The sequence below is a fragment of the Heptranchias perlo genome, chromosome 8, assembly GCF_035084215.1.
Source record: "Heptranchias perlo isolate sHepPer1 chromosome 8, sHepPer1.hap1, whole genome shotgun sequence".
NCBI lineage: Eukaryota > Metazoa > Chordata > Chondrichthyes > Hexanchiformes > Hexanchidae > Heptranchias > Heptranchias perlo.
Genome location: NC_090332.1, coordinates 4365799 through 4385645, shown reverse-complemented (window position 1 = coordinate 4385645; position 19847 = coordinate 4365799). Strand labels below are relative to the sequence as shown.

At 46.2% G+C, this 19847-nt stretch overlaps 1 protein-coding gene across 1 annotated transcript; it reads right to left on the bottom strand.

The window, feature by feature from the left end:
* Positions 1–2162: 2162 nt before the first annotated feature.
* On the bottom strand, positions 2163–19495 carry adat2 (adenosine deaminase tRNA specific 2). The gene is made up of 6 exons (XM_067988548.1): positions 19314–19495; positions 12867–12971; positions 10903–11053; positions 8131–8237; positions 2827–2899; positions 2163–2714 (listed from the first exon to the last, which is right to left on the bottom strand). The coding sequence occupies exons 1-6, from the start codon at positions 19401–19403 to the stop codon at positions 2683–2685; spliced, it is 558 nt and encodes a 185-aa protein (XP_067844649.1). The 5' UTR covers positions 19404–19495; the 3' UTR covers positions 2163–2682.
* Positions 19496–19847: the final 352 nt, after the last annotated feature.

Genomic DNA, 19847 nt, shown 5'->3' with positions numbered 1-19847 from the left:
AGTGGGACTAATCGGATAGCTCTTTCGGAGAGCTGGCATAGACACGATGGGCCGAATGGCCTCCTTCTGTGCTGTAAGATTCTACGACATTATGCTAACCCACTGACCACCCCCCCAAATCCCAGTTAATCCTATATTTTAAAAACTTTTTGTTTTCCAGAGATTTGTGTACACTCACACACGTTGGCCTGGATTTGACCTGCCAGTGTGTTACTGGCTGGAAACCGCGCTGGAGAGCTAATTTCCCACCGGTGACAGGGTGAGGCCCAGTGGATTCTAACAGTCCTCCCCATAAATCGGTCAGTAAGGTGAAGAAAAATAAGGCTCCCTGATACGGCGAAGCCTCATCCTGCCCTCCAGCCGCGCCCACCAGATGGAGCATTACTCATAGACACACGTCGTAATCCATACACACCCTTTCAACATCACGCCCAATCCCTTTTGGTATCACACGCGTCTCTGGGAAACAGACAGACAGACACCCTCTGCTGTCTGAATTACATGGAATTCACAGCAGGGAAACAGGCCTTTCAGTCCAACAGCTCTATGCCGGTCTTTATGCTCCACACGAGCCTCCTCCCATCCCTCTTCATCTCACCCTATCGGCATACCCTTCTATTCCTTTCTCCCTCATGTGTTTAACTAGCTTCTCCTTAAATGCATCTGTGCTATTCGCCTCAACCACTCCACGTGGGAGCGAGTTCCACATTCTAACCACTCTGGGTATAGAGGTTTCTCCTGAATTCCCGAATGGATTTATTAGTGACGATCTTATATTTATGACCCCTAGTCTTGGGACTCCCCCACAAGTGGAAACCTTTTCTCTACATCTGCCCTAAGCAATGGAATTCCCCCTGGAGCTCTCTAAACCTCTCCACCTCTCTATCCTTCTTTAGGACCCTCCGAAAAACCCACCACTTTGACCAAGCGTTTGGTCAGTTGTCCTAATGTCTCCTTCTTTGGCTCGGTGTCAAATTTTGTTTGAATGTGAAGTGCCTTGGGATGTTTTACTATGTTAATGGTGCAGCGTAAGTGCAAGTTGTTGTTGATTTTAGATGCTAACGGACCTGCTGTGTATTTCGGCATTCTCAGTTTTAATTGCAGACTTCCGGCATTTAGATTTTCCGTTTTTATCTTTTAACCTTTATCGCTCAAGACTCGATCTGCTTTTCCAATTGGCTGAGGTTGGTAGTGGGGTAAAGATGGGGTCAGATAATCAAGTGGGCTTATCAGAAAGCACCATTGATCTCAACCTGCTTTTTATTCCTGGAGCCTGCCACTTTTTAATGCTTCCCTTTCTACCTGCCTAGCCCCCACCCCTTTGGTTGCTCACACACTCTCTAGGAGCGATTTTAATCCTGTCTGCCTGGCAGAAACCGGGCAGGCGGGCAGTTAAAATCGCTCAGCAGACTTACCCGCCGACGTCCTGCTCCCTTGCCACCATCTTGCCGTTCTGAGCAGGCGGGAAAGACACCCGGCAGAAACCATTCTTTAAATATGCAGATCGGGCCCCGATGGCCGGCTGTTGGTCTGAGCGGGGAAGACATCGTGACTTTCTCGCCAGGCCAACCTAGTGGGAAGAGCATCCTGAGCCAGAAGAGGTAAGTATTTAACTTGTATTTTACTGAGTTAGAGTGAGCACAGAGTCAGGGGCTGAGAGGGTAGTAGTCATTGAGTTAGAGAGAGCCCAGCACTCAGGAGTGGGAACCCAGGCCAATTCCCACCGCCCCCACCCTCCCCCCACCTCTACCCTTCCCCCTTTCCCACGCCCTCACTCCCCCCACCCCCCTCACCCACCCTTTCCCTCCCCCTACCCACCCCTTTCCTCCCCCTCACTCCCCTCACCCACCATCCCCCACCTCCTCCCCTACCCACCACCCTTGACCATCTCCTCCCCTTCCTCTCACCCACCCCCAGGGCCCAAAGCCAGTTATCGAACCCCTAATGTCATGACCGCTGAGATCAGCTATCTCAGCATGTAACGGAGGTAGTATCTAGGAGCTACCTTGCCTGTATGGCTTAGCTACTCAATGGCTCACCCAGATGAGCTAAATTAGATTAATTAATTTTCACAGCTTGGCGTTCTAAACAATCTGATGTACTTTTTTACACACAGACGGTCCATTTTGCAATACAACACACTCGGAGTCATTTTTGTTCACTTAAGATTTTTTTTGATGAGCGTCATAATTTATTATGATAATGCTGAACAAAGAAATAAAAATTATAGTTGATGCAGTGCCTGCACATAATGCAATGTGCAAATATGATATATTAAAATCGCTGGAGTGGTAAAGTACAGATTTACACCTGCAATTCCCCACTTGGTGGACTCCCACTGGTGGCTGGCAGGTATGGGAGCAGAGAGATAAGGCCAATAATTGGACATCAGATCACTCTGTGATGCTGTCGACGTTTACCTGTGGCCAGATGTACCAGGAGGTTGAGACTGATAGCGACACGGTGAGACGCGGTCTGAGACACACTGCTACTGCCCACCACTCCCAGCATTTCCTTACTGCAACAATCTCTCGCCCGTCAACGTGTAACTGCTTATTTCCTTCCAATGTCCCGTCAGTTTTCTTGATTTTAAAATGCTGAAAATCTTCTCCAAGTGTTTATCTTTTAGCCGACGAGTCGTTGCAGATTTATTTTCGGTGACAATCGCCTCGAGGTGGAATTTTATTCCTTCTTCCTTACTTTTGATTTTGGCGCTGTTGTTGGAAAAAGGAAATTACTTTTCAAAAGGAGCAGCTTGTAAAATGGTTTCGAAAAGTACGTAAAATGTACAAATGTCATAAAAAGGGACGATTAGGGGACACAGACCGTTAGGGTTTTCAGCTTTGTAAAAGGTCTTTAACAGTTCCACGGCCTCCTGAGCTCTGTATCCCCCAACGCACTGCAACAAGAAAGAAAGAACTTGCATTTATACAGCGCCTTTCACAACCTCAGGACGTCCCAAAGCGCTTTAGAGCCAATGAAGTACTTTCGAAGAGTAGTCACTGTTGTAATGTAGGAAACGCGGCAGCCAATTTAGGCACAGCAAGATCCCACAAACAGCAACGTGATAAATTACCAGATAATCTGTTTTAGTGACGTTGGTTGAGGGATTAATATTGGCCAGGACACCGGAGGGAACACCACTGCTCTTCTTCAAAGAGTGCCATGGAATCTTTTACGTCCACCTGAGAGGGCGGATGGAGCCTCGGTTTAATGTCTCATCCGAAAGACGGCACCTCCGACAGTGCAGCGCTCCCTCAGTACTGCACTGGGAGTGTCAGCTTGGATTTTGTGCTCAAGTCTCTGGAGTGGGACTTGAACCCTCAACTTTCTGACTCAGAGACGAAAGTGCAACCACTGAGCCACGGCTGACACCAAGGGAGCGAAAGAGTGAACACTTCAGAACGCTTTATACAAAAGTTTGTCAAATGGCTTTCGCTCCTGCCAAGAAAAAATTAACTACAAATCCAGCATTTGAAGCAGTCGGGATGTTAGGCGATTTTTGGGGATTTCCTCCAACACCCGGTGTATGAAGGCAGCTACGTACATCTCAGAGGCTGAGATTCAGAGCTGTCGGGTCACTTTAACTGGCTGAACTTTGTAGGTTTTCAGTCAATTAGTCAGAAACTGACATTGGACCTCTGGCCAAATATGAATGGTGGTGCGCGCCGGATGACTGGCTCAGTCTGGCAACATCAGCAGCCAGAAAGCGATCAGCTAAACAGGATTTTCCATGCTCCTGGCTAGAGAGTGCGAGGCAGGAAGCAGCTCATCCCAAAGGGAAGAAACACCAATAAAAACAGTACATGAGATGCATCGGTGGCTCCAGGAATGCAACATCACCCCCATCTGTTGATTTTGGGTATTACACACACACACGCACACACAACAAATGGTATCGGGATACATACTGCCAATGTGATCCTCATGTCAATTCTAACACTGTACTTTCATCTCTGAAATGGTTGGAATTGAGCCCAGGCAACGGGAGTTAAAGGTTAATTCCTTCAGTGCAATTGTAAACAATTTTACAACACCAAGTTATAGTCCAGCAATTTTATTTTAAAATAAAATTGCTGGACTATAACTTGGTGTTGTAAAATTGTTTACAATTGTCAACCCCAGTCCATCACCGGCATCTCCACATCATGACTTCCTTCAGTGCAGACAGGAATTACGTGAACACACAGTGTGGGTGCTGAAAGTACCGTAGAGGGAATTTAATACAACAGCCATCCATTACAGAGAAATGGGATGAAATTTCCATGGGCACTCTCTCTTGTTCTGATAATGGAATATTCCATGTTCCTGGATCCAGGCCCACAATGAATCTAAGTACATGCTGCTACATTTGTCCTTTAAATGGAGTGTAGGTACAAGATTGAAAGATAATGGAAGTTGTAGAGGAAAATCCTCCTCTTGGGAATTCCGTGACATGTTAGGTTGAGGATACTGAATCAGTTGCACGTTGTGAGCATCTCTCTACGGGTGAGAGATGTTCCATCGCTATCGGTTGAGGAGCTACGGCAGTGGCTCTGCACTTAAATGCACCGCCTCAGCCCCACCCCCAACATCAGGAAGGTCTAGAAATGGTGGCTTCAATCATGAGACCAGCCGTCATCAGGTTTGAAATCAAACTTCATTTTAGAATAACTGTGACAATTAAAACAAAACCAAATCAGAATATATTTTAAAAGGAACATTTCTATATATTAAAAACCTTACCTTCTGTCTACAATTTTGTGCCAACATCTTCCCATTCTAAATTCCTGTGTCCCCATTTGTAATGGCAACTGCCTATGTAAACTCGTCACGCTGTAATTACACAGTCTTGCCAGTGTTGGCACTGCTGCACCTCAGTTTTGTGTCTCTTAGCTTCTCAGCCAGCATTGCAAAGAAACTCCTATCCACCAACCAACTCTATTTCTTAACTTCACAAATCTTTGTAAACTTTACTACTTGATAATAAATAATATAAAATCAAAGTATTATATAAAAATAAGGACTGAATATATGACGTTAAAATGGGGATGGAATTATTTCTGCACATCCTGCCCTCTGACTGTCCCTTCACCTGAAGACCACACCTGGTCTCGACTCCCCATGTGCAACTAGATCAACGAGTTGACCACTTTGATGATGAGGCCACTGTATGCTGCATTATTCATTGATGGTCCAATAGCAGTGAGTTTAAGGCAGTCTCAATCCAGTTTACCACAGGTTCAAGCCAACAGCACGGGACTGCCCATGATTCAGCAGAAGTCAGCACCAAGGGCAGACACGGCACTAAGGTGGCACTCAGTCAGAGAAGCTGCAAGGATGGTGTGTGAAATGGAAGAGCCATATTATAGATGTGTACTGAGGTGGGGCAAAGAAGCAGCACTAATGCTCTTGTTATTGTAAATTTCATACCAATTTCACACAGGTATTTGATGTCAAATGCGCAATCTAATAACTTGTCTTTTTTCTTCTGAATTTGTTTCTGCTCTGAAGTTTTTATTTTCTCACAAAAGATTCGGTGACCAACGTCACAGGAGAGTAGCATATTATGCATTTTCTGCTACATACTATAACACTCAAGTGTTGTAAAACAGCAAATCCTCTGACTCACTGTAATGCTACAAGTCTACTAGTTTGCACCAGCTTTACTGAATCTGAAACTAGTACCGTTAAACTCTCCTTTTTTCCCTGGAGAGTAGGAGGTTAAGGGGTGATCTTATAGAAGTCTATAAAATAATGAGGGGCATAGATAAGGTAGATAGTCAAAATCTTTTCCCAAAGGTAGGGGAGTCTATAATGAGGGGACATAGATTTAAGGTGAGAGGGGAGAGATACAAAAGGGTCCAGAGGGGCAATTTTTTCACTCAAAGGGTGGTGAGTGTCTGGAACGAGCTGCCAGAGGCAGTAGTAGAGGCGGGTACAATTTTGTCTTTTAAAAAGCATTTGGACAGTTACATGGGTAAGATGGGTATAGAGGGATATGGGCCAAGTGCAGGCAATTGGGACTAGCTTAGTGGTATAAACTGGGCGACATGGACATGTTGGGCCGAAGGGCCTGTTTCCATGTTGTAACTTCTATGATTCTATAAATTGACCTCAGTCACATACACTATACCACAAATATCTCCTACTTCTAACATTGCCTCTTTGACCTTACCGTAGCCCATCTGCCACTTATATCCTATTCATGGAATCTTATAACACAGAAGGAGGCCATTCAGCCCATTGTCCATTTGTCACCTCCAGCCTTGACTACTCCTGGTCTACCTCCCATTCTCCACACTCCGCAAACTTCAATTCATCCAAAACTCTGATTCCTGCATCTTATCCCTCACCATCCCACTTGCCCTTCACCTCTATGCTATCACCACTCCCTATCTCTGGGACCACCTCTAGCCGTACAATCCCCTCCCCAACTCTCTGTTGCTCTGACTGTGGCCTTTTGTACGTCCCCCTGTTCCTTTGCCCCATCACTGTCGGCTGTACCTTCAGCCACCTAGGTCTCACTCTGTGAAGTTCCCTTCCTAAGCCCCCCTGCTTCTCCACCTCCCTCTCCTCCTTTAAGACCCACCTTAAAACCCACCTCTTGGTCACCCCTCCTAATCTCTCCTTCTCTTGCTTGGTGTCCACTTTTTCTTTACGTCTCTGTGAAGCGCTTTGGGGATTTTCCTACGTTAAAAGTGCTCTATAAAATGCAAGTTGTTGTCACTCCAGTAGCACGAGGAATTAACTCGGTGCTCAGCAATCCCCGTTGAACTGTGGGGATGGGAGTGGAAAGGTGGTGGTTGGGTCTGATAGGCTGATGTGGCTTGAAGTTTCACTAAACTTTTCACTTCTTAAGAATACAAATTGAGATACCCCAATGACTCAGTTGGCACATTCACTGCTCAGAGTGGTTTCCAGCTTTGATCCCTGCCTGGTCTGTGCTGGTCTCAGTGATAAGGGCTCTCAGAGGTGAGAGTGCTACCACCCGAGCCAAGGCTGACACAAACACTGGTGAAAAACCTTTGTGGACATTTCCTCTGCTCCATATTCCTAGCAAAGCCACATTCTGGTCATTTTAGATGCTGCCGGTAATACTGAAAATGGGCAATTTTCACAAATACATCGACAATACAAAGGGACAATGAGGGATTCTTACCTCACAGGGTGGAGAAGTATGGAGAGTGGGGTCTCTATACCCAACCTGAAAATGCTAGTGTAATCTCTGGTTGCATTAAAAAAAATTATATTGCTCAGACTTTCACATTATTTAAAAGAAATTCTTTTTTTGTTTAAATGCATAAGAAACGGATACATCGCTTCTGGATCCACTTGCTGCAGAATGCAGCACAAGGCGCAGGAAACAATCTTTCCCAGGGGCTGCCAAAGTTGTCAACCTAAGATTAATTAAATTAGTACACAGCACGTACCAGGTCAGTGCAGTGAAATCAATGGGGGGAGAACACAGCCAACACCAAGCCTGGAGCCGAGCCAAACCAGGCAGTGAGGGGACTTCCGAGATTTCAAGCAATGACAGGTTGGCATTGAGACACGAGAGGGTAGACGACAGGAAGCGGTGGAAACCATCCAGTGATACAGAGCCACAATGGGCAATGTGCGTCTGGCCTCAGGGGGAGTTTATTTTCGACAAGTCACTGACGCTACACAGATTTTTGTTCCTTGTTTCTTTTTCCTGCCAGACCCTTTCTTCTCAAAAATTAAACGTCAAAATAAAAGCGCACGCCATGTAAAATGTACAGCCCTACTGACGGGGAGAGAGGCGCTCGTTCACCAATGCCATTATCCTTTGCCCTTTCACAATAAATTAACATGAAAGAATGGCTGAGATTCAGCTCGCTGGCCAGACTGATGTTTAAGCTGTGGTTTTTGCGTTTCCTTAAGTAACGCTACTGTATCTGCCTCACCCATAAGACCGTAAGCAGGTCCGCGGAAATTCCTGTCTCTGTGGGCGGACAAGCTCTCTTTGCTTTCTGCTCACGCAAAAAGTATTGTTCGAAAGCTTCTCAGATATCACTGATAGGGTTTTAGACCCGAACCTGCAACACATTTCGAAGAAAAGGTCTCTGATTGAACTTTAATGCGAAGACATCTAAAAATCATTATTATTGGGCTTGTGGAACGAATTACCTGGAAGGACGCTCCAGTGTTCTGTAAATCATCAGTGGGAATGTTCAGCACCGAACCGCAGCCTCCAAACCGCTCATTCCGACAGCCGTACACGACCAGTGGGATGTCTGCAACATGGTTCAGCAAAAAAGAAACAAAATGTAGATACAAAGAAAGAGAAAATATTGGGGCAGGAGCCTCATCCACTCTCCCCCCCAATCCACAACTCTTTCACTTTTCTTCCCCCCCCCCCCCCCCCCTCTTAATTTTTCTTCTTCTTCCTGTTGGTGGGGAGGGAGGTACTGAGTGCTAGGGCTGTTGGATTAGTACTTTAATTATAAGTTGAAAGGGACAGATTGTTTCTAATGTGTTTCTTTCAACAGATCTGGGGATGGGTCAAGGCTCGTATTACAACAGTGACCACATTTCAAAAGTACTTCATTGGCTGTGAAGTGCTTTGGGACGTCCTGTGGTCATGAAAGGTAAGATAAATGCAAGTCTTTCTTCTAAAGTAGGACAGAAGACAAGATAAAGCAAGAAGCAGTGATTAGATAACACCAGGCATGGATTTTAAAAGATTGCAGGAGACATGGATGCTCGAAAGAGGCAAGGAGTTCCATAGCGTTGCAGTCCTGGGAAAGAATGAGTTAGAGAGTAGGACATAATGCAACGACTCTTGATTTCAACACAATGGGTACTTAGGAAGAAGGGACGGCGACTTTGTAGATAAGGATTATAAATGTCAGCTTGGCTCCAGTGGTAGGACTCTCATCCCTGGGTCAAAAGTCATGGGTTCAAGTCTCCACCAGGATGGTGCAGTACTGCAAGGGTGCTGCATCGTTGGAGGTGCTGTCCTGTGGAGGAGTTACGGTTCAGGCCTGCCTGTTCAGAAATGCAGGGAGTTCTCCTGGTGTCCTGGCCAACAATCCTCCCTCAATCAACACCGTAAAAAAATAAATAGAGATTAGATCTCCCTGTGCTTTGAGATGCCTCGAGAGGTTAGTGCCGCATTCAGTTTAACTTGAGGAATGGAAAACCAATAACACTTAATTAACAGAAAAATGATGGACAAACCAAGCTTGCAGCCCTGATCTCGAAACTGCACCCTTGGTACGCCTAGCCCCATTTTATTTATGATGCTGCCCTCGACAGCTGTGGCCCTGTCCGTTCCTCTGAGCGACAGGAACTTACACTTGCTGCACAGCGACATGTATAATTAATGCTCGACACAGTTACGGATGAGGAGCGTTGCGTCCCACTTAATCACTCTCCCAAGCGGCTGCCGTGATGTGCAGTTCAACTGAGTGCCAACGCAATACTGTAATTTATCTCTATAAATAGCCCGCTCAGATCTAAATAGCACCGGAAAGTGACACTGCGTTAGAATAATTAACAACTTCCACGATGTAGGTTCAAATGCTGCAAGGTTTTTCTGGACAAAAGTATATACATATTTGAAATTACTAATGTTCTTGTCTGAAGAATTCACGGGCAAAAATCTACAATTAAGTCTTTTTTTTTTGAAAATCTCTAATTGCTCACTGTGGCTCCAGGAAGTCATTAAAGCAGTGATCCTTCCTGGGTCTGCCAAAAATATACACACAAAAATTAAACAAGCCTACTGCGAGATAGCCCCCCAAACCAGGCAGTGAATGAAGGTGCTTGTGTTGCTATGAAATAATACAGGGCTAAGGGGCTGGGAAACTACTTGATAATTTTTATATGGAAATAATTAAACACTGGTATTGAAATGCAGAAAAAACCCGGCTTTTATATAACAGCTCATCACTGTGTCCAAAAATCTCAAAGTGGTTTCAATGCAGTGAATTATTGAAGGAGAGCGACTGTTGTCATGCAGTCAAATACAATAGCCAACCTGCATCAGCCATGTCCCACAAACTGCAATGAGATGAGTGATCATTTAATTCCTGTTATTTTGATGTTGGTTGAGGAGGGATAGGGACCTGGAAATCCTGCTCTTCTCTGATTAGCACCATGGGATCTTTAAACACAGTGACCACATTTCAAAAGTATCCATTGGCTGTAAAGCGCTTTGGGACATCCTGAGGTTGTGAAAGGCACTATATGAATAAATGCAAGTTCTTTCTTTCGTAATGTCCAGATGGAACCGTGTTTTAACGTCTTATCCGAAGGACGGCACCTCTGACCGTGCAGTGCTCTCTGAGCATCGGCATTCAAGTGTCAGCCTGGATTATGAGCTCACGTCCTGTTGCGGGACTCAAATCCACAACTTTCTGATCATGAGGTGGAAGTGTTACCGAGCTGAGAAGTGGAAGGAATTAAGAGACAAACAAGTGGATTGGGGAAGCAGCCATGAAAAAGAGGGTATGGGATTAAATAATCATCATGGGGCCTGAGAAGTGCACAAAGTTCATCAAAATCTTTACAGGAAAAAGCCAGGCAAAAATAATTCTCAATTCTGCTGTCTTATTAATAGGTCAGCTAAACAATAAGGCTCCATGTTTCCAGACTGACTGATTTTCACTGGACGATTTCCTACATTACAACAGTGACTTGAAAAAGTACTTCATCAGATGTAAAGCCTGAGGTTGTGAAAGGTGCTATAGAAATGCAAGTTCCTTCCTTCCTATTAAATTACTTATTTTTACCAAACCACTGAGAGTTGCAGACTTGTACAATTTTCGGAAATCACGCCCACCTTTGCCCTTGTCGGGGATTTAAAATTAAAATTCCTGAGAAATCCTCGTTTAAAGTTACGCCAAGCCAACGCTACGTCTCTCATCGTCATTCGATGCAACCGTTAAAGGATACTCATCAGCCGTAAGGCCGCAGCGCACATGATGCATGGCTCTACTGTGACGTACAGCACCGTGCGTTCAAACACCTCCTCCCGCTCCTTGCCGTTTTGGCGACACCACTCCAAGACCTGGTCAATGGCGACCATCTCCGCGTGGCGGGTAGCCTGCGTGGGCAGAGACAAATGCTCAATTTTGTAAGCGGTGGGTTTGGAATACAGGAACGTATGGAACCAGGAAAGACCACGTTGGTTGATCTGCTCAAACATATCATACTCTGCTCTGTCTCTTAAAATCTCAGGTGCTTTATTTACCAAAATAACAAACTCCATCTTAAATTTGTTCGACACGATCAGTAATATTTTGGAAGTGATGCACCGATTAAAAGTGACACAGAATTCCCCTCCCATTTTTGCTTAATGCACAAATGGCTTCCAAGGGTATGCTTATTGCTGCACAGACTGCTCCTTGCCTTTTTTCCCCTCTCCTACGACCCTAACGCTAGGGAATTAGACAATTGGGCCGAGGTGGCTCAAGGCCCTGTCACTGACAGTGTAATGGAGGATGCACAGAAGGACAGAGGCAGAGGACTGGACCTGACAACACACAAGAGCGGGCGACAGAGTTTTGAACAAGTTTGGAATTTGAGCAAGGCGGAGGTTGGAAGTTCGTGAGTCGGGCTTTGGAGAAATCAAGTCTAGAGGTGACGAAAATGTGGATAAGGGTTTCTGCAGTTGTGGGGGAACGATGAGGCAGAGGTAGGCAACGATGCAAGGTTGGAGCTCCGCTCTTCTGGCGACAGACAGGATATAGAATCATAATGTGGAGATGCCGGTGATGGACTGGGGTTGACAAATGTAAAGAATCTTATAACACCAGGTTATAGTCCAACAATTTTATTTGAAAATCACAAGCTTTCGGAGATTCGGCTCACCCGACGAAGGAGATAATCTCCGAAAGCTTGTGATTTTCAAATAAAATTGTTGGACTATAACCTGGTGTCATAGAATCATAAAGCACAGAAGGAGGCCCTTTCGGCCCATCGCGCCTGTGCTGGAATATGGGGTTTGAAATGCAGCTCTGGGTTGAATAGGTCACTGAGGTTGCACAGAGTCGGGCTCAATCTCGGGGAGCAGCCAGGGAGGAGGTTGGAGTCAACTGCAAGGAAACAAGAGTTTCTGGTGAAGAGAAAGGTTTTGGTGTTCCCGATATTCAATTGGAGGTAATTCTGGTAATTAATATCAAGACAGTCTGACTGCACAGGGAAGGTCGTAGGACATAGTTAAGAGATAAAGCTGGGTGCAGTCAGCATACATTTAATGGTGATCCCATGCCCACCGATGAGTTCACCAAAGTGTGGCATGCTGGTGAGGAAGGGAGGGGGGGGCGGGGTGCAAGGATGGATTGTTAGGGAACTCTGGAAGTGACTATGGAGAAGTAGGACACGGCATTGCTGGAGAAGCACTGGGACAGATAGGAATGGAACCAAGCAAGGGAGATCCCAAGGAGATGGTCAACGAAGGAGAGGCAGTGGAGATCAAGATCCATAAACCAGGTCCTACCCTAACTCATCCTTTCCGAGCACCTCAAAACTGCAGAACACTTTATCTCCTTTAATCTTTCCTTCATCTTATAATCTACAGACTTTTTAAACCCAAGCTTGGCATCAGCTGATCACCATTCCTTGATTTACCTAGTATCTACTACTCTTTTCAAACCTTGGTGCTGTTGTATATTATTGGCCTTGTCTTGCCACCTAGGTTTGTCAACAAAAAAGACCTCTCGAGGCTGGAGGTAATTTTAACTTTGGGCGATAGCTTATAATAGGCAATATCAAATTGGCCATCCATTATACACCCCACCCATTGCCTTCAAGAAAATCAAGGGAGGTTATTTCGCTATCCCCCATTTTACACTATCGCCCAAAGTTAAAATGGCCCCCAGTCGGTTTTGCCAGGTTATTCCTCAGATGTTACTTACATTCTTGGTTTCGTTCACTTCATTCCTCCCCCGTCCCAAAATCTCATTGTGGTAAACCATCAGACACCCAACTGGCACTTCACCATTCTCCAAAGCTTCTTTCGCCTGCAAATCCAACAAACAGATAAATCAATTAAACTTCAGCAACACTCCCTTGTTCAATATTCTTGCTGCAGCCACCAGGGCAAAATAGTGGAAAAGCAAACCATTCGGCAATACTGACATCCCTTAACTTGACAAAGAACAAAAGAAAGTCACCAAGAAGGAATATACAGTAGTTAAGGTGCACCCGACGATTCTAACTTCAGACAGGGATAAATGTCATCAAAATTTAGAATCAGCAAACTTAAAATCTGATTGGACAAGAAATAAAATCAAATACTGCATGTACAATTTCTCAATATATTTTATATGTGATATTTTTCCAGCAGTATCTTAGAAAAATTAGTTCAAGTAGATAATACATCCCAGAGATCTCAGTACAATCTATTACACTACTTTGGACAAAGTCTACACTCAAAATGTTAACCTGTTGTCAGACCTGCTGTGTATTTTCAACAAGTTTTTATTTCAAACTCCGACACCGCCCCCTGGGGATGGATCATGGTACTGATATTTCCACAACATTTTTCATTCCCTTTTTTTTAAATAGTCCCCCTTTTTTTAATACTTCTGTTCCTGAAGAGGTGACTTTTGCTGGAGCAGTTCCATGGATGCTTTTTTTTTTATTCATCGGATGTGGGCGTCACTGGCAAGGCCAGCATTTATTGCCCATCCCTAATTGCCCTTGAGGTGGTGGTGATGAGCCGCCTTCTTGACAACTGAGTGGCTTGCTAGGCCATTTCAGAGGGCAGTTGAGAATCAACCGCATTGCTGTGGGTCTGGAGTCACATTTCGGCCAGGCTGGGTAAGGACGGCAGGTTTCCTTCCCTAAAGGACGTTAGTGAACCAGATGGGTTTTTATGACAATCCGGCAGTTTCACGGTCACCATTACTGATACTAGCTTTTTTAATTCCAGATTTTATTCAATTAACTGAATTTAAATTCACCAGCTGACATGGGAGGATTTAAACTCAGGTTTCCGGATTATTAGTCCAAGCCTCTGGATTACTACTCCAGTCACATATGTTACTGTACCCGTGGCAGCCCTCAGGCATCCAACCCAAGTAGACATTCGTGTGTGAGTTGAGACACGGTTTAAGCGTTGCCAGGTTATTGTCAGCATATCAAAGCCAAGCCCAATCGCGTCCCTGTTCAGCATCCACACACGCTGAGTTTTCATCTCTGGCTCAGTGCATGGAAGCCGGCCTGAAGCACTGCCCCAACGGAGATCAGCTAACTGATCAAGATGAATTCAGAGACATAGAATGTACAGCACAGAAACAGGCCATTCAGCCCAACAGGTCCATGTCAGTCTTTATGCTCCACACAAGCCTCCTCCCACCCTACTTCATCTCACCCTATCAGCATATCCTTCTATTCCTTTCTCCCTCATGTGTTTAACTAGCTTCTCCTTAAATGCATCTATGCTATTCATCTCAACTACTCCTTGTAGTAGAGCATTCCACGTTCTAACCACTCTCTGGGTAAAGAAGTTTCTCCTAAATTCCCTATTGGATTTATTAGTGACTATTTTATATTTATGACCCCTAGTTTTGGTCTCCCCCACAAGTGGAAACATCTTCTCCACATTTACCCTATCAAACCCTTTCATAATCTTAAAGACCTCCATCAGGTCACCCCTCAGCATTCTCTTTTCTAGAGAAATGAGCCCCAGCCTGCTCAATCTTTCCTGATAGATATAACCTCTCAGTTCTGGTCAGACCTTTCCAGTCTGCATGTCTCAGTGCCACTCAGGGCAGTGCATTTACTAACTGGGCCATCTGTTGCAACCTTTGCAAATCCAGATGGGGATGTTGGCTCAGTGCTAGGATTCATAGGAGCAGGAGGCCATTCAGCCCCTCGAGCCTGTTCCCCCATTCAATTAGATCATGGCTGATCTGTATCTTAACTCCATCTACCCGCCTTGGTTCCATATCCCATAATTCCCTTGCCTAACAAAAATCTATCAATCTCAGTTTTGAAATTTTCAATTGACCCCCAGCCTCAACAGCTTTTTGGGGGAAGAGAATTCCAGATTTCCACTATCTTGTGTGAAGAGGTGCTTCCTGACATCATCCCTAAACGGCCTAGCTCCCATTTTAAGGTTACGCCCCCTTATTCTGGACTACACACCAGAGGAAATCGTTTCTCCACTGTACTATGTTTCAGCATAAAGTGCTATATAAATGCAAATATTTTATACATTATAATTCTAACTGCACAGTGCTTTTATAATTGTTCATTTCTCCTTTTCAAACAAGACACCTGCGATTTTTTTTTAAGACTATGAACTATTTTTATTTGTACAAAACACTGTGGAGGAAAAAAAGCTTCAGGCATAAAGCAAACTTACACACAGTGCACAACTAACAGTTCATTCTTTTATTTCAAAATGTAAAGATAGTGGGTTTTTAAATGCTAATACAAATAATTTAATGTGCATAAAGCTTTGACAATGTACAATGAAAAGAATTTTAAAACAAGGTAAAAATACAAAAAGGGTTGTACAGTAATGGCTAGGGGAAAACAAAGGACAAAAAAGGAATTAGGCAGGATGACTGTATCTCATTATTACCTTAAATCAACATACAATTATTAATATTCAAAAATAGCCAACATTCCACAATGGCCAAGATGCCTGTGGTCGAGTGTACTGGTTCTCACCAGCTAGACAACCGACAACCTACACTGAATGCTGTAGAAACTCCCACTTCAATGAGCTCTTGCAGCCAAACTATCTGGTCTGAACTGATAGCTTTTCTGTTGTAAAATACTATGTGAGATCTTGGGTGTTAGCCTCTTAAATGTCAGTAATACAAGTTAAAAATTTAACAGGCAAAATGTATATATTTTTAAAAAAAATCTCTGTCCTCCTTCCTCTCCAGCTTCAGACTTGATACCAGGTTCCTCTTCAATCTTCATTTGAATCACTTCCTGAGGAGCAAGTACCTGGGCCAGACGCTCCATCGCTAGTCCAACATCCACATCGATGTCTTGTTGGTCACGCAGTGGTACACTTCCAGTATGACTCAACTCCTGCAGGATCTTCTCTCGAGAGCTGGCAAGTGCCTATCGAAGGCGGCCAACTTCAACAATAAACTCACTCACAAGGGACAAGGGCGCACGGGGAGCCCCATGTGATGGGGAGAATGGCAGACAAGATACTGTAAGAAAATAAAAAAGGAAGAAGTTACAAGAAAATACAGAACAAATTGTGGTCCATCTGGCCAATTCGGTTACCATTAGAAGAAGCCAACAGGACTGTCCTCGGCTTGCGAGCTAATTTTGAAATGTCGTGCATCATATTAAATTTGGGGATCTGATCTCCACCTACAACTCGGGACATGTAATTGAGGTGCTGACCATTTAAATGCAAATATTTTGCTTTATGTACACTAAGCACTGTCCATCTGGTTGGTTGTTTCTTTTAACAGGTTACCCTATTTTGGCCATTCTAGAGAGCAAATTCTTTTCAAAGGCAAGATAGACCCCACATCCTGGATGGCACATATAAATATGTAAATAAGAATTGTGGGGGTGGGGGAGAATTAAGACCATTTGAACAAGCCTGCAGTATACTGGTCACATTTTGTGATTTGTATTTTTTTTTCTTCACAGAGAGTATTTTGGGTTTATGACTATGTTAAAACAAAGTGAATTTGCACAGGTTTAGAAAGCAAAGCCACAGACATCAACGACCAGGGATGTAAAGCAATTCATCCTCTCATCTCAGGTAGCCAACAATTATTCACACCCACTGTGGTGGGGACGATTCTATTCATGTAGACACAGCAGGAGGTGTCTGTGGAGGACATACTCCTGGAGAGGGCGTAGTCAGTTTGGTTGACAGGCCTGCTGGTGAATCCCTGGACTAGACGGTTTCATAGACGCTGCCTCTCTGCTTCCTGTGGGAAATGAAGGGAAACCTATGGACGAGGGGCAGTCAGGTCTTGAACAAAGAATTGGGAGGCAGAGTTTTGGGCCCAGAGCTGGAAGCCCACAATACAGGTGGTCATGTTCAACAGTTCAGTTTCCTAGAAAGAACCACGTGCCAAAAGCAGGGTTCTAACGAATGGTGAGCGACCTGAACAGTTAATCCTACCGTCCTCTCTTTCCACAGACGCTGCCTGACCTGAGTCTTTCCAGCACTTTCTGTTTTTATTTCAGATTTCCAGCATCTGCAGCATTTTGCTTTTATGCCAAAAACAAGTCAGCCTGCCCACGAAGGGGACACGTGGTTCACTATTTCCCCCTCAAATTTTTTTTTTGGGGGGGGGGAACGTGAGATTGAATTAAGTGGAATGTGCGTTGACTGTTACTCTGCTATGAGAAACAAGGCAGCTTAATGATTCATACCTGGTCTCATCTTACAAAATGTTGAACAACCGGAGGGATTGCGAAGGCTGGAGAGAGCATAATGTCATGTATTGTAGCAGCTTGGTCTTCCTGCATCACTACACAATGGCGAGTTGGGTGCTCCCGCAAGGGCCCTGGAGGGCCTTCCACTTCAGCCTCCCGATAGGCCTCTGCCTTGCCGCCCTCACCGGGCCCTGATGAATCTACAAAACATGCGTCATGCTGGTTACCTCCATGGGTATGACACAAAACACAGGAATGCACAGAAAGCGATGCAAGAAAAATTGACAGGTCGTACCTGCACATGACTGCTCCTCTGTGGCACCTTGGGAGCCCTGCCACCCCACAGACCCCACCCTGAGCCCAGAGGGTGGGGATGTGGGGTGGACACCCGAGGTCCTGTTGAGTGCCTTGCAGAATGGGAATCAGGGCTGGCCACTGCCTCTCCTTCACCCAGTAGTGTGCCACGACACTAGTCTGGCAGTCCGGATCCAGGAGACATTGCAGCGGAAGCCCTGGGTAGCCAGACGGTCCTTCACCCTGACATAGATGCGCCAGTTGGTGCTGCTTGTTGATATCTTCAGTGACATCCATGTCCTTCCGGGATGGAGGAGGCCGTTGGTCTTTCCCAGGCTCCTCCCCACTTGTTGCCCGAGGGGCAGCCAGTGATGGTACCTGGCCCTCTAGCCATGGGTATTTGGCCCTGCAGCCACAACTCCCAAACCCAATAATAAATGAAAAAGCTTGCATTTATATAGCGCCTTTCACATCCTTCGGATGCCCCAAAGCGCTTTACAGCCAAATGAACTATTCTTGAGGTGTAGTCACTGTTGCAATGTAGGAAACGTGGCAGCCAATTTGCACACAGCAAGCTGCCACAAACAGCAATGTGACAATGACCAGATAATCTGTTTTAGTGACGTTGGTTGAGGGACAAACATTGGTTCAGGACACCGGGAGAACTCCCCTGCTCTTTTTCAAAATAGTGCCTTGGGATCTTTTACGCCCACCTGAGAGGGCAGGCGGGGGCCTCGATTTAACATCTCATCCGACAGTGCAGCACTCCCTCAGTCAGCCTGGATTGTGTGCTCAAGTTTCTGGAGTGGAAATCACCATTATTCTTAATATGAGTTAAAGCTCCTAGAAATCATTAGAGATAAATGATAACAATCACGGTAACAGAATAAATGGCTCCCTCCCCCTCCGGGCCCTGCTCAATCCCTCCTCCCCCCGGCCCTCATTCCCTCCCTCACTCCCCTCCTCTCCGGGCCCCCCTCTCTCCGGGACCCCTCACTCCCTCCTCCCCTCCCTCCCTCACTCCATCCTCCCCTCCCTCACTCCATCCTCCCCTCCCTCACTCCATCCTCCCCTCCCTCACTCCATCCTCCCCTCCCTCACTCCATCCTCCCCTCCCTCACTCCATCCTCCCCTCCCTCACTCCATCCTCCCCTCCCTCACTCCATCCTCCCCTCCCTCACTCCATCCTCCCCTCCCTCACTCACTCCCCTCCTCTACGGGCCCCCTCACTCACTCCCCTCCTCTACGGGCCTCCTCACTCCCTCCCTCCCCTTCTCTCCGGGACCCCTCACTCCCTCCTGCCCTCCTCTCCTCCACCCTCAGCCCTCACTCACTCACTCCTCAGCCCTCATTCCCTCCCTCACTCCCCTCCTCTCCGGGGCCCCCCTCTCTCCCCCTCCCCGGGCCCCCCTCCCCTTCTCTCCGGGACCCCTCACTCCCTCCTCCCTTCCCTCCCTCACTCACTCCATCCTCCCCTCCCTCACTCCCCTCCTCTACGGGCCCCCTCACTCACTCCCCTCCTCTACGGGCCTCCTCACTCCCTCCCTCCCCTTCTCTCCGGGACCCCTCACTCCCTCCTGCCCTCATTCCCTCCTCTCCTCTCCTCCACCCTCACTCACTCACTCCTCAGCCCTCATTCCCCCCTCCTACCCTCATTCACTCCCTCACCCCCTTCCTCCTCCTCCTCCTACCGTGCTCAGCGCCCGCTCCATCCAGCACTCCTGTTCCTCCCGGCCGGGCGGCCTGAACCCGCCTCCTCTTCCTCCGCTCGCCGCCTCCATTCAGTCGGACCCCCGGGCCGGGAAACCGCTTCAAAAAAAAGGGTCCCACGCGCCGCCGCCGCCGCCGTTAAACCGCCCGGACCGGTTAACTGGACGGACCTTCCTGCTTGGGGAGGGGGAAAAAATTACCTTACACGCAAATCACTGAGCGACGATCTATCTGATATTAAATGAAGTAAATTAACAAATTGTCATTTTATTGTTGATATTTAATTTAGAATTTGTTTCTTTGTGCGAGGGTTGACAGGGTTTGCGAGGCGGAACGCCTGGCGCCGGATCCGGTTGCTGGGGGGCCGGGGGACGGATACTAGTGAGACACACCGGGACTCGGTAAAACCCGGAGCCGGATTTCTTCACGACAATTAAAATAATCCGGATTCAGATTCCCAAAGCCCGGCAAAAAAATAACCAGAGCCGGTTCCTCAATGTCTGAGGTGGGGAAAA

Bases quoted from the DNA above. Each gene is read 5' to 3' on its own strand.
- adat2 (XM_067988548.1), bottom strand. From the start codon at position 19,403: ATGGAGGCGGCGAGCGGAGGAAGAGGAGGCGGGTTCAGGCCGCCCGGC. The intron at 12,972-19,313 runs GTAGGAGGAGGA...TTGGATTTGCAG, and splicing joins TGGAGCGGGCGCTGAGCACG to GCGAAAGAAGCTTTGGAGAA. The intron at 2,715-2,826 runs GTCTGTGTCCCC...TTCCAACAACAG, and splicing joins CAAAGCTGAAAACCCTAACG to CGCCAAAATCAAAAGTAAGG.